The 14,719-nt window shown below is 50.3% G+C and overlaps 1 protein-coding gene across 3 annotated transcripts in view; it reads right to left on the reverse strand.

Moving 5' to 3' along the window:
- Positions 1-8,857: 8,857 nt before the first annotated feature.
- LOC144121991 (uncharacterized) overlaps positions 8,858-14,719 on the reverse strand; it is a 41,280-nt gene continuing 35,418 nt past the window's right edge. The window contains exon 4 of one of the 3 annotated variants that reach the window (XM_077655474.1): positions 8,858-9,685. In XM_077655474.1, the coding sequence (XP_077511600.1) occupies positions 9,131-9,685 (555 nt within the window). In that variant the 3' untranslated portion in view covers positions 8,858-9,130. The remainder of the gene's footprint in view (positions 9,686-14,719) is intronic. The other 2 variants (XM_077655473.1, XM_077655475.1) reach the window with 2 other exon arrangements.

The raw sequence follows: 14,719 nt of genomic DNA on the forward strand, positions 1-14,719 counted from the left end.
TCCGCTGCCCCAGCTCAGGTGCTTCCGTATCGATGGCAGATGCCGGGGCTAGCAGAAATCTTTTCCTTCCTTTTGATTATTTAAATAAAACCAACTAGCCAGGACCAGTACCTAATGAGAGGTCTACTGCCTTGGCCAGTGACTATGGAGTAAGGCGGCCAGCCAGCGTCTTTTGGCAGCTGGAGCAGACAATTCCGCTGAAGCGAGAAAGGCGGCCTGTGTTGCTCCGACTCCCCTTAGTTGAGTTTGGCGTGAATAGTGGCATTGAAATGAAGCCGTAATCTAGAGTTGAATTTTTCAGGTTTCTTTGTGAATCGGTCGCTTTTATTGTTTTTCCTTCATTCTTTGAACAGAAGGAAAAACTAACGTCTTTGTATACTTAGCAACTGAAATTTGTTGTTGCTATGTTGCCTTACTCAATTACAAATTTCACTGAACCTTGCTGAATAATCAGCAAGGTGTCGCATCGTACTATCAATCAACGTCTATTCAACACTATTCAGAGGGAAACTCTGACCATGTGCATAATTTTTCGCGGAACAAACCTTTAGCAAACGAGAAAATATGAACATATTGTTTCAGACATGCTCTCAGTTGTCCGCCCCAGTGTGGCGACGTATCGTTTGGAAAAGAAATTTCCTATTACTGCTTGGAATCCTTTACATATGGCGGAGTAATAAGACAGTCATCCCAGTTAATGTTGGACAAGCAGGTGTTAACCACGCAAAAAATAGTTATGGTCGGCAGATCATCCTCCGCGCTGCTGGCATACCTGAGAAACTTGGGATCTAGTAAACAGTTTTTACGTTAGCACAGCAAATGTAGCATAATCTAACAGCATTCGGCGACCCTGATGCTGTAAATATTGACTGCGAAGGAGGCGCCAATAACCGCAGGCTCTTTTTCAGTGCAGCCAGTGAGGGGAACGCAGCGGCCAGTCATAACTTTTCGATCGGCCTGCATTCGCAGCGACTGCATCATGTAAAAAACATTCAAAACTGGCAGAACATTGCTGCCACGAGCGAAACAACCATGTAGCGTCAATTTCCAGTTATTCGCACCATTGCAGTCGCCACGCAACCGCACAAAGACGACGCCACATGCATAGCGCGCAGTATACGCGACCGGCGCGTGTGACCCAACATGATAATAATAATAATAAGTTAGGGGGAAGGAAATGGCGCAGTATCTGTGTCATATATCGTTGGACACCTGAACCGCGCCGTAAGGGAAGGGATAAAGAGGGAGTGAAAGAAGAAAGGAAGAAAGGGGTGCCGTAGTGGAGGGCTCCGGAATACTTTCGACCACCTGGGGATCTTTAACGTGCACTGACAACGCACAGCCCTCGGGTGCCTTAGCGTTTTTCCTCCATAAAAACGCAGCCACCGCGGCGGGTCCCAACATGCCGCTGCGAGGGGGAAACGGCGGCGCTGGGTGCTACAAAGGGTGTCCTCACCCTGAAAGCGGAGGCGAGGCGAACGGGCATCGAGGCACCCTAACAGGCCGTTGAGCAAACTGCCATCTCGTAGGGCTTAGACGAATTAGAGGGCGTTATTTGAGACCGGCGCGAGCCGCTCTATCCCCACCTATATATCTTGCACCGTGGCCGCACTTCAGAACGACTCTTGGTTGCGCCGGTCGCGCTTGACGGCGTGCACTGAATTTGGGCACATCGCCAACCAACAATTTTGCACCGCAAGACGCTAAGTAAACAAAGCAAACTTCTACAGCTGAGCCTTGTTGCAACGAAGTCGAAGGGACGCCGCGAGTCCTTCATTATAATAGTCGCTTCGTTATAGCAGCAGGCAACCTAGCAACAGATTTTGCAGCTGTCACATATGCCCGTGGGCTCACCTGGCACAGTGTAAATCGAGGACAGCATAGCAGACGTTTAGCCTCCTGCTGATGTGCGTTACGGGAGTCATCATCACGCGCACCAAGCGCCCATCGCAGGGCGACGCGCACCAATCAAATATACCCGCCTTGCCAACGCGCGCACATTTCCTCCGCGGCCTGCATGAGCCTCGGCGCCCAGAAAACACGCCTCTGACAACGTCGTAGATGAAAGGGAGAGATATACAAAACATAAAACTGAACAGGGGACAAGTTTTTCAGAAAAAGCAGCGCAGAAAAGACGTGGACAAAGACGAGACGACCAGGACGGGCGCTGAACTTACTACAGCTTTTATTGTGAAAGAATTCACTCTTACACACATTCTGTGCACCCGTGGTATCGTTCACGCATGTGCAAATAGGTAAGCTCTTTTGGAGAAAGAGCGATATATAGAGGCGGTGCTGAAAGAGCCCTCCCCCAATCTACATATCTGTCCATATTCCGTGATTTCATTTGTGATGCGTTCTTTGCTCTTTCTCGTTAGGGAGGAGTTATCAAGTGCAGGTGAACAATCTTGGCAAGTGGGACAGTGACTTTGCGAGGAAAACTTCAAAATATTTTCCCTCGCGCGCATTTTTGACGTTCCTGGCATGCTCTCTTAACTGCTCGTTCGCGCATCACCCAGTTTGCCCAACATACGTTTTTCTACACCTTAAAGGAATTCGGTAAGCTACACCTTCTGTACATTCAACAAAGGCCGCCTGTGTTTTTTGCCACAACCACGCTGCTGGGTTGCCTCCGGATTAGATATTCTGCAAAGCTTGGACAACTTGTGAGGAACAGAGAACATGACTTTCACGTCGTAATGTTGGGCTAGCTCTTTCAGATTTTGCGACAGTCTGTGTAAGTAAGGTATCACTGCTACCTTAATTCTGCCTACGCTGTGCGCGGCCATCCCACGTTTGCACCTTATTGAGCATTTTTTTCAGAGGACCTTGAGCGACTGAAACAAGGAGGTGGTGAGGGTACCCAGCGCTCAGCAGTCTTTGAGCTTGACGGTTGAACGCTTCTGATATAAGATGCGGGGAGGTTTTGCCGAGACCGTTTTTGTGGCATAACATGGCAATAGCTCTTTTAACGAGATTTGAGGAGGCGGGATTGAACGGCAGAAATGGTTTGTTGGCGCGCAGTTCATAGCACCAGCAAACACCGTCATGTTTAAAGTGAAACCGAATATATAGAAATCTAATTTGTTCATTCACTGGGAGTTCGTGGGTGAAGTAAAGAGGGTTCACCACCATATATAACCCAGCCAGTATACTTTCGCTAAGACACTGAATCGCCTGCGCGTCACAGCCGAAAACAGCTAACAAATCATCCACATAACGAAAAACCTTGGTAACATTGCTGTCCATGAGAGAAGCGAGCAGCTGACGATCGAAATGAGCCAGCAAAAGGTCACTGAGAACAGGGGCTATGCAGGACAAGATGCACATACGCTGCTTTTGCAGGCGTGGTGTTCCTTCAAACTGTATGTAGGATGATTTGACAGATAATTTTAAAAGTTCTAAAACACCCCGAACTTTAACGCCCGCGGTGTTTTGGAAAGCAATGGAGCCATATTTGTCAAAAGGATGCTCAACGCATTGAAGGTTGAGCGTATGAAGTAAAGAATAAAAGAGATATTTAATATCAATTGAGAAAGCCTGGTAGCATTTGTTAGTGTTAGTGCTAAGAAATTCTAAAACCTGGTTGGAATTGTTAACAAGAAATGGGTCTGCCACGGCTAAAAGCTTAAGCTGGCGCTGTAGAAAACGACCAACAGAGTGCTGCCATGGTCCAGTTTAAGAGACTATTCATGGTTCTAGGTGGCACATCTAACATATGGGTTTTCGCGCTAAAAAGACATTTAAAAAACCTTCCTTGCTCTTATCGATCGCCTTGACAAGTTCAGATAGGTTCAACCACTCGCAATTTCTTCGCTCTGGACTTGACATTGCTTAGAGATACCTCTGCATGTCCAGAGAACAAAGCTTCCCTAGATTTGGATTTAAACACTGCGCTAGGCAATAAAGCGAATCCGCCTACTTTGTCAGCTAGGAGAAGCCGGAGCGAGTGGTCGCGTAGGATAGAAACCACGCGTTCAAGAATAGCCAGGGTACGGTAATCATCCAACGATTAAAAACATCAACACCTTCCGAGACACCGCTGGTGATCGCCTCGATCGACTCGTGGCGCGATACCTGACGAACTAAAGAAAGTTACTCCAGCCTTGGTTCCTTGGGCGGCAAAGCAAACTTAGGGCCGAGAGAAAGGACACGACTAACATAGGCTGGCAAAGTTACATCACCTACGACATGCACGTTGCATTGTGGTTCCTGCGAGTCTTGAGGAGGTCTAGTCCTCAGTCTTCTCAGCACATGCGGCAACAGGAACTCCGTTGTTTGGTCGGCGAGGGTGTGGAACGCCGGCAGCTCACGTTGATTTGAGGAAAATTGGCCCATGCTGCAGATCTGGACACTCAGGAGATTTCGGTACGGGCGTGCTTGGCATCTCCATTCCGATCTGAGGATCTTAACGACCAATATTCTATGACCGATGGAAGGCGGAAGTCCACTGAACAAGGCGATGACATCTTCGGGTAGCCTCTTGGCTCGAAGGGAGAAGGAAAGTTGCCGATCTCGGCGCACTGACACGGCAATGCGTGAAACGGTTGAGCACGCATCGGACAGAACACATGAGGAGAACATTATTTCAAAGCAATGACTTGTACTTGTTGATCAACATATAAACCCACCCCTTATGTAATACCCCCTGAAGGGGGTCTTTAAGGTGAATAAAGTGAAGAAGTGAAGGAGAAAGAGCCCGTTGTACTAGAAATGAACTCGGTAAATTCGGCGAGTTGAGCGTGTTGGTACATATTTTCCAGAAAAAGCAGCGCAAAAAAGACGTGGGCAAAGACGAGACGACAAGGACGGGCGCTGATCTTACAACAGCCTTTATTGTGAAAGAATGCACTCTTATACACACTCTGTACAGCCGTGGCTATCGCTCACGAATGCGCAAATAGGTCAGTTCTTTTTGGAAAAGGGCGAAAAAGGCGGTGCTGACACAGCCCTCCCCCAGACTACATATATGGTGATGAGCCCTCTCGATATGCTGATGAACACTTTACATTACCCCGAACTCCCAGTCAATGGCCAAATTAGATTTCTAGATATTGGGTTTCACTTTAAAGATGATGGTGTCTTCTGGTTCCAGGAACCGCGCGCAAATCACTTCTGCCGTTCAATTCTGCCCACTCAAAGCTCGTTAAAAGAGCTATTGCCATGTCGCGCCTCAAGAACGCTCTCGGCAAAACCTGCCCGCATCTTATATCAGAAGCGTTCAACCGTCAAGCTCAAAGACTGCTGAGCGCTGGGTACCCTCACCACCTCCTGGTTTCAGTCGCTGAAGTCCCCCTGAAAAGGATGCGCATTAAAGTGCAAATGTGCGATGGCCGCGCACAGCGTAGGCAGAATTAAGGTAGCAATGATACCTTACATACACACACACTGTCGCACAATCTGAAAAAGCTAGCCAAACGTTATGACGTGAAAGTCGTGTTCTCTACTCCTCACAAGCTGTCCAAGCTTTGCAGGGTAACTGATGCGGAGGCAACCCAGCAGCGTGGCTGTGGCAAAAAACACAGGCGGCCTTTGTTGAATGTACAGAATGCGCAGTTTACCGAATTCCCTTAAGGTGTGGAAAAAACGTATGTTGGACAAAATGGGAGATGCGTGAACGAGCGGTTAAGAGAGCATGCCAGGAACGTGAAAAACGCGCGCGAGGGAAAATATTTTGAAGGTTTCCCCGCAAGGTGACTGTCTCACTTGCCAGGATTGTTCACCAGCACTTGATTGCACCTCCGTAACCAGAAGGAGCTAAGAACGCATCAGAAGAGAAATCACGGAGTATGAAGAGATACGTAGTCTGGGAGAGGGCTGCGTCAGCACCGCCTCTATCGCTCTTTCCCAAAAGAGCTGACCTATTTGCGCATTCGTGAACGATAGCTACGGCAGTAAAGAATGTGTATAAGAGTGAATTCTTTCAGAATAAAAGCTTTTGTAAGTTCATCGCCCGTCCTTGTCGTCCCGTCTTTCTCAACGTGTTTTTTGCGCTGGTTTTTCTGAAAAGTATGTACCAACACGCCCAACTCGCCGCATGAACCAGGGGAAAAGACACAGGACAGAAGAAAACAGGACGAGCTCAGTGAGATAGATATATTAATGGGAGATATTTATTGACAATATTAAACTTCGTTTTCTAGGAGCTGGATGCGATGCAGACCACTGCAAAATAGGACTCGCTAAAGACTGTCCTCAATAGGAAGGAGACTTCGTTACGAGTACCCGTTTTGGCTGGCTTCACCGCACAACTAATGAGCACGCGGTACCCGACAATGTACCGCATAAGGATTCAGCGACAAATGCGTGAGCCAGACCGAAGTTCATGTTGATGGCCACCTTCTCCATGGGCAATGGAAATTGCTTTGCGCTTTCGTTCTCTGCTGCTTGCTCGTGTGAAACCAGCCGGACTTGGACACCATTGAAGAAAATAGCCAAACGATTTTAACCCATGAGACCATCCTGCGAGATTGGAAAATAAACCAGCTAGCCTACACACACGAAGTGAACAAGGGAGGAGGGGAGGACTTGTCTTCGTCTGGGCAAAGCGTTCATCATTGGCGGGGTTTAAATAGGGCCTTCACTCCGAGGAGGAAGGCCCGGCGATTAGTGTAAGGACATGAAGGGGGAAGGGTGGTAGGGCAGGGAACGCCCACGTTGTCCAGGTACGATGGTTGCTAAAGAGGATTAACCGGTCGAATTGCAAAGCTCTGAAAAGAAATAGGACAGCTCAGTAGAAAGGACAGTTGGCAGCGTGGCATTGAAAAGGGTAAAGAAATACCTCTACTTAGCTCAAGTAGTGACCGCAGATTCGGAAAACCAGAGGGAAATGGCCAGAAGAATGAGCAGGAGGTGGAGCGCATCTGGCTGGTTCTTTATGATCATTTGTGGCAGTTTAACAACATCCCCCAAGAGAAAAGTATATAACAGCTGTATCTCACCGGTACTCACAAATGTTGCAGAAACGTGGACGCCAACGAAAAGGATTCAACTTAAATTTAGTACAACTCAGCGAGCTATGGAAAGGAAAGTTATAGGCGTAACGCTAAGGAACAGGAAGAAGGCACAGTGGGTCAGACAACAAACGCGAGTTGATAAGATCCTAGTCGAAATCAAGAAGTGGGGTTGGAGAGGGCATCTAATGTGAAGCCATGTAAACGATAGTCGTTATGGGTAACGGACTGGATACCAAGACAAGACAAGCGTAGCAAAGGGCGGCAGAATGTTACGTGGGCGCATGATAAGTAGCAAGGAATGCGGTGGATGGGGAGCTGGCTTATATACTTTCACACTTTCGCAGGTCGACTGGCTATTTCTCTTTAGCAGCCAGCATGCCTGCACAAGATTCACTCTCCCAGTACTAACACCCTTCCCTCTTCACACCCTCCTGCCCCTGTTACAACCCTGCTGGCGACACGACGCTTGACCGTCCGATGACCTCACAAAAAAAAGACGCCTGGCTGTGAAAGACCCTGTGGAGATTTTCCCGATGCTTGGCTCGTGGGGGGGGGGGGGGGGGGGGGGGGGCTTCCTTTGACTGCTTCCCAACAGGAAGGACGCTTCGGGCAGCAACCGACAATGAAAAGACTACAGGGAAATAGGGGAACCATGTCTACAAGTAATTAACCGTCTCCAACAAGAGCCGGCCCCCTCAGGAGAGAGCTTGCCGCAGTTGTGGCCCGCGGCGCCGCACGAATCATATGTGTGCCCCTTGCAATACTGTTGCACCACAGTGAGAAATAGCAACTGACTTGCGATTCCTTCTCGCCAGTTCCCACGGGTGGACTCTGCAACCAGTTCCTCCGCTTGCTAAGTGCTGTGCAACTTTTCCCATCATGAAGAAATGTGCAACGTTCTGTATTGGCCACCGCGCCGAGTGAGAACGAACACTGGGCCCTGGCGACAAGGATGATCCAGTCGCTCGACGCATGACTCTTGAATTTTGACCATTTGCTTTTCTTCATATTGTAAATAAGTTTCTTCAAAGTGCCAGTAAACCAGTTTATTATCGTTTTCCCAAACTTCAAGTTCCACCTTTCCTCAGCCTGAAGGCTCGGACACGCTCCATAACGGAGCCCGGGTTCGAGTGAGTCCCTGCGTCCACAACACCTTTCACTGGGCCTTCCTACTCATCATGCAGGCCCTGTTTAAACACCGCCAGTGATGAACGCTTTGAACAGACGAAGACAGTATTCTTGTCGAAACGCTGGTAAGCACCTCGAGGCTTTACATTCCCTTGTTCACTTTGTGTGTGTGTTAAGAAACCATCAGCCTGCTCTCTCTCTACCTTGCACCCATAGGTTACTAAAGGGCGAATATAAAGGGCGATTAGTGAATCGCGTTGTTCTCGGATAGTTGGTTCGATTCCGTCTGTGCAGGCCGCTTCAGCTGGTGACACGAATGGCGTAGAGAGGCTGAGAATGCTGCTATTCAGTCCGGCTCTCTACGAAGTTAGAGCCGCCCCGTTCAACCAAGGCTGCCGAAACGGCTGCGGCTTGGAACCAGTAGTGAAGATAACCATTGGACTAAAAGGAGTATGGATGAAACAGATGAATATGCTTGTAGACGCAACCTTCCAAGCAACATAGTCTTTGGAGTCAATGATTCGGACGGCAGCTGAACAAGCGACGCGATCTAACAGTCAAGTTAAGACAGGGCGAAGAAACGGCAGTATATTTCATGTCGACCGTCTATCGCTAGTAAATGTACTTTACTTTGTTGCGGTGCAATTGAAACCATGATATAACCCTGCATTGTGCCAGAAAACTCGTCAAAAGATGAGCCGCCTGCTCCAGTCACCGCACTGAATGGCGTGTGTTGCAATGGACCAAAAAGCGCAAAGTGGCGAATGTTTGTGGATAAATGAATGGTTTTAGACCTGAGCTGACATGCGAAGCGCTCAGACGCAAATAAGCAAGGGACCCGAGTTACGTTTTGTAAACATCGCCTTGCTGCTGTATTTATTGCTGTCGTATATTTTCCAGGTTAGTATCCCAGTGAATATCGTTGCGCTCACTGAACGGCGTTGCTGGCTGCGAACCCGCTCGGCCGAAGAGAGTGCCCCCGACGGGTCGCAGAGGCCAGGCTGAGCGGAGCAGCTGCTGCGGGGTCGAGCCAGGAGCAGGTGGATCTACCAGGCGCCATCGCCAGGGAAGTCTGTCCCCTGGGCTCCGTCGATGGGCAAGTCTGGCTCTAGGAACAAGAAACGGCTCGAATTGCTGGCCTCAGCTGACGCGTTGATTGTCGTGGCGGTGTCTTCCTTTCCTCCTGAGAAGATGACGAGGGCGATGACGAGGATGGACAGTCCGGTAATGGCCGAGGCGATGCCCATCAGGGCCAGAGCCCTGCGGCCACCGGCGGCGTCGGAGCCACTCGCGAGGGCCGCGTCGCTGCCCATCGCCGCGCCCGCCTCGGCGGCGCCGCCTTCCCCGCCACCCGCGTCGGCCTGCTTGCCCTCCTCCTTGGCGCCGCCTTCCTGGTTCTCCTCGCTGGACTCCTTCTTGTCGTCGCCACCGGCGTTCTGGCCCCCGGATTCGCCCTCTTCGCCGGCGTTCTCGTCACCTTCCTCGTTGCTGCCGCCGCCCTCTTTGTTCTCCTCCTCGGACATGGCTGCGCTTCGCTCTGCGGAGGCTTCCTCTTCCTCGGTGCGAGCTGGCGCGAGTCGACGGTGGCACGTTCCTCGCGCCTAGAAACACAAAGAGGAGGTCCTTTAAGAATGTTTAATAACGACGAAGAAGAATTTTTAATAAACTCAAAATTCTTGGCCAATCCCCCTATGTGAGCATGTGCCATTGTATGAGGGAAACATCAGCAACAACAACATGCTTGTGTTCTTGAGTGAGCCGACAGTCCAGGGCTCCATGTGCCGCCACGGTCATGCACTTCCGCTAGAGCAGCGCTGCTGCTGGTCTCGCGTGTTCGAGCTGATCGGAGAGGTCTCAAGAAGAAGGGCCTCGCTGGCCACTGCTATCCTCTCGGCATTCTCGATAAGCCAGGCGCTGGTCGGTCGACTCCGTGCTTGAGAGGATATCTTACCAAGAGGAAGTGGAGGGTAAGGTTATGGGTGGGACTCCGCCGGGTGGTGTTCTGCAGGCCCAAACGGAAAGGTGCAGTGTAGGTAGGTGTAGTTGCCAGCTTGGGCATGTGTCCGGGTAGAGGGTGCGGAGTGAGTGGGAAAACGTTTATTGAAGAGGATGGTGGCTGGAGAGCATGTGGATGGGCGTCCAGTCCGGGGCTCCGGAGACTACTGCTGACCTTCTGGCGATGAGAACGACCTTGCAGGTCGTCGAGATGTGCGCTGGTCTGCTTCACCTCCCGCATCTCCAGTGCTGCGTTACGCGGCATTAAATGGTGCGTATTTTGGGGAAATGCCCAGGTGATATCCGTAAGCTTTGGGGTGTGTAAGTGTGAGGAAGAACCAGTTTTCATGATATAGGTTAGGAGACATGTGAGTCTGATGTTGACGTCATACCACGCCTTCGGCCTTGGTTAAAAATATTCTCTGATGTTGGTGTATGTGTGCATAGCCGCGCAGACGCCCTCGGTGCCTGCTTCCTCCTCCCTTTCTGTCGACTTCCACATTTGACTTCCCGCTGCCAACTCTACAACAATCATCGCAAGACACTTTTAAGTGCTTTAGGACTCCGACAGCATGGCCCCGCGCACCTGGAGCATATCCTTGGACCCTGGAGGGACGCGGCTTCGGGTGTGCACGGGACAAAAGCATTTTAGTGTTTCTAAGTGACACGGGCTTGGTGGACATTCTTTGACAATCATAGCACTAGCTCCGACGACGCCCAGCTACACTCCGTGGGCACGAAACCTGCTGAGGAAGCGGCGATAGCACTAGCTGAATCGGGCCACGGAGCGAGGGATTACGGAGACGGAAATTGTCTGGGTACCTGCACACTCTGGGAACCCTGGGAACGAGACGGCTCACATGAATGCTCGAGGTTTCGTCAGCCGAGTAGGTGAGCTGGACGTCCCGGGAAGGTCCACGAGAGATGGGCTGGTATCCTTTCATGACATTACTAATCATTTCAGACTTGAGCGGAGGGTTTACCCACCCCCGGACAAGCAATTGGTGAAGGCGCAGGAATGCGTCTGGCGACGATTGCAGACTAGATGTTTCTTCAACCCATACGTATTGAACAAAATCTACCCGGACATTCCACTGGAGTGCAAATGGTGTCACGAATTGGCAACCTATGACCACATATTATGGAGCTGTAGCATAGCACCGCCACCGGCGGACATTATGCGTGATCCTTCCCTCGAGCAGTGGGAGGCCGTGTTGGCCAGCTCAGACCCGGTCGTCCAGACCAGGGCCGTGGAGTGGGCCACCCAGGTCGCCGTCAGCCATGGGTTGATGGCCATCTGACACGGAATCGTCCACACATGCTCTCTGACGAAAATAAAGTTTTTCCATCCATCCATTGACAATCATGTGTATTTGTGTGTTTTTGTGAGGGCGCGAATGTGCTTGATTTCACCATTCACCCTTTTTCCTTTTTCCTCTTTTTTTCACCATCCTCATCTCTAATCTTCTCTTTCATCCTCCCCTGGAGTAGCATTCCAGGCCGACAACCAGGCAGACCTCTCCTGTTCCATTAAAGTCCTCCTCCTCCTCGACTGCATCCAGAAATAGATGAATGGATGGATGGATGGATGGATGGATGGATGGATGGATGGATAAGGCTGAGCCCTTTAAATCGGGCGGTGGTTCAAGCCACCTAGCCATGACTTGTGAAATGTTACTTTTGACCTTAGCCACCAATCAGATAACCTTCGCTTGGTTACTTCTACCCGTTTAAAATCTACTTTCCCTTCACTGTCCTTAAACCCCAATGCTTTCGATAAATCAACCCCGCTGCTTTCCACTGTAGGGTGAAGCCCTTTACAAGAAAATTATCGTGTTCACTCGTTTCCTCCTCCTCTCCGCACGCAAAACACAACGTGCCTATATCGTGGTACCTGACTATACGCCCGCGCAAAGAGGATGTATCCCCGAATGCGCTTCGCCTCAGCAGCTAGCTCATCCAAATCTCTGAACTTGCCTCCTCTCAGGTAGGCCGCAGAAGTCGGCTGCGCTTATCTTGTGACGCGCTCAACATTCTCCGTGTTCGTGGCACGAAGGTAAGCGAGGCGATAAGGTTCGTCCATCGGTCGGACGTACTCAAACAGAGACTCGTCGGGATGCTGGGTTCAGAGGTCCTGCTCTCCCCTCAAACGCCACTCGTAGTTCGTGCGAAGGAATTCGACGCGGAAGCTTGCGCTTAACTCCTCCATTGTCCTAGCACGGTTGACGGCGAGTCGGTACGAGCGAGCCGCTTGCTCCGTCAAAGAAACAGGCCCACCACGCGAGAGTATTTCGGCGACTGCGATTCGTGTTACTTGCTGATAATGCAGCCGACACGTCAAGGTGCTCATTTCCTTCCACACTGTCATTGTACCCCGTGTAGGTAGGCAAGTCTATCCTAACACGTTGTGCCTGGGCCGGTGCTTGCAAATTGTTTTGCAAAATACCCGCTAGACTCTCCATAACCTGCACTGCGTTCTGCAAGAACACCTCAGTTGACTGCGGACTAACGCCCTCGGAGCTGGGCGCAGCCGCTGATGGCGTCGAATGATGAGGCCTCAGTGCCGCATTGTCCGCGGCGCGGAGTGGCGAGATGGAGGCCTGCTTTGCTGCGAGATAGCGCAGGCACCACAATCTGAGAAGTGTGGTCGGAAGGTGCAAGGTTACAACAGTGGACCTTCGCCAACGTCCCGGAAAGTAGATGGAACGGTCGCTGGCAGAAAGCAGTTCCCGGAGGTATCGGGGAAATGCAGCTCTAGGTTGCGGACATCCCTCTGTGATTGTCTTTGGTTCACCCGCTTCCAAGCGTTGCAAGGCATTACCTAGCTCACTTGACGTTGCATTCTTGACCACCAATATCTCCTCTGCGTTTGGCTTAGAGTGCGCTGTGCAGCCATGTGTCGTATTGAATCATGACACATTTGAAGTGCGAAGTTTTGTAGCGATAGCTACATTACTCTAGCATTTAGAGCCTTCAGCGGGGCACCCCTTGAGCTGCGTGGCACCCCTCGAGCGCCGTGGCTGGTCTCGTGGTTGCTCACGTGATGCGGAGCAGGTGCCGCCGGCGCAGCGCGCCTAGCCACCGATAGTGACGGCTCCAGTCCAGATATTGAAGGCTTCATCTTTAAGCAGCGCGAAACACAGGACGTAGTGGAAGAAACACGAGACGACACGAACGCTTTCTAACAACTGAACTTTTATTTCTAGGAGGGTTATTCATATAGGCACCAAAAGCAATAACCGAAAATAACTCTAAAACTCAAATCATAAAATCGAGATAGTCCGCAAAACCGCACTTGCCGGCAGTGGGAGGTTAATCGCCTCATTTTAACCAAGCACATCAGCAATCTTAACACATGACATACACCTGCTATCAACCTGTCGCCACACATTCCCCGAGAGCGTGAATCTCTTTTTCCACGAGATTTATAGAACGCGAAGCGACACATGTTTCTCACTCCTGCCTTATGAGAAAGGCCTCAACTAACTCCCTGCAGGTCCGATCTGGCTGACTAAACAAGATATTTGTCCTGTCCAAAGGGAGGAAACAATTTTTACATTTCTGGCAGTGCACAGCAAGGTTCGACGAAACTGTCCCTTTTACTGATCTTCGATGTTCAAACAGCCGCGCTTTTATACAGCGGCCTGTCTGGCCGATGTACGCCTTGCCAATGGAAAGCGGGATAGAATAAACCACTCCAGTGTCGCAGTCGACGAGCGGTTTTTTATGTGAAACTGTGCATCTGTTCCTCCCTCGGTCATCCCGGCCCTCGAGCTCTTCCTTACTGCACTGCACATTTTGCCCAGCTTATTCTTAGCTGTGAAAACTACTTTTACCCGTATCTTGCCCCTACCTCCTCAACCGGTGTGACTGCTGTCATGCACCACTACTGCCTGTGCCACCTTCTGTCTGGGGAAGTTGGAGATACTCCGACTATCCGATGGGATCATCTTGCCGGCAATATGAGTCTGCTTTCTTCGGTTCGCCCCGACGGTGAAGAACCTTAAAGTCGTATTCTGCTAGACAACTGTGGGAATCGGTGATTTCTCGCTGCTTTTTCCGCGAAGTACGTGAGACGCAGGTTGCATGTGAGCACGATGAGCTGTAGCCCTCTCTCCAAGTAAATAGAAATTTCCTCGGTGACAGCTCAGTGCAATGCCATAATTCTAGTAGAGTAGGGTGGATTTGACTCTCATACGCGTTTAGAGCGCGACTGGCGCATTCAATCACACGCTCCTGCGAGTACTGTTCTAGAGTGAATATGGACCCAAGACCACGCTGGCTAGCATCGGTGTGCACTGTGGACTGACGGCCGTTTCTAAAATTTTCAAGAACTGGCGGGTTTATCAAAGCATGTTTTGACTGCGTCCCATATTTTCTGATGTTCGTCTGTGCACATGAAGTCGTTACCCTTGGCCAGTAGCTACCATAATGGTAATGTGTTTGCGAATAAAGCGTCGATCAATTTTCTGATATGGATTAAAAACTGCAGAAAAGAGTAAAGGCGCTTGGCATCTTTAGGTGGTGTGAAGTTGTTCAAGGCTTCTGTGCGTTTAGGGTTTGAAATGCGCCCTCGTCCGTAAGGACATAGCGGAGAAAATAAATATGGTGGAGCACAAAGTAGCGCTTTCCAATGTTCA

This window comes from Amblyomma americanum, chromosome 2 (assembly GCF_052857255.1).
Source record: "Amblyomma americanum isolate KBUSLIRL-KWMA chromosome 2, ASM5285725v1, whole genome shotgun sequence".
NCBI lineage: Eukaryota > Metazoa > Arthropoda > Arachnida > Ixodida > Ixodidae > Amblyomma > Amblyomma americanum.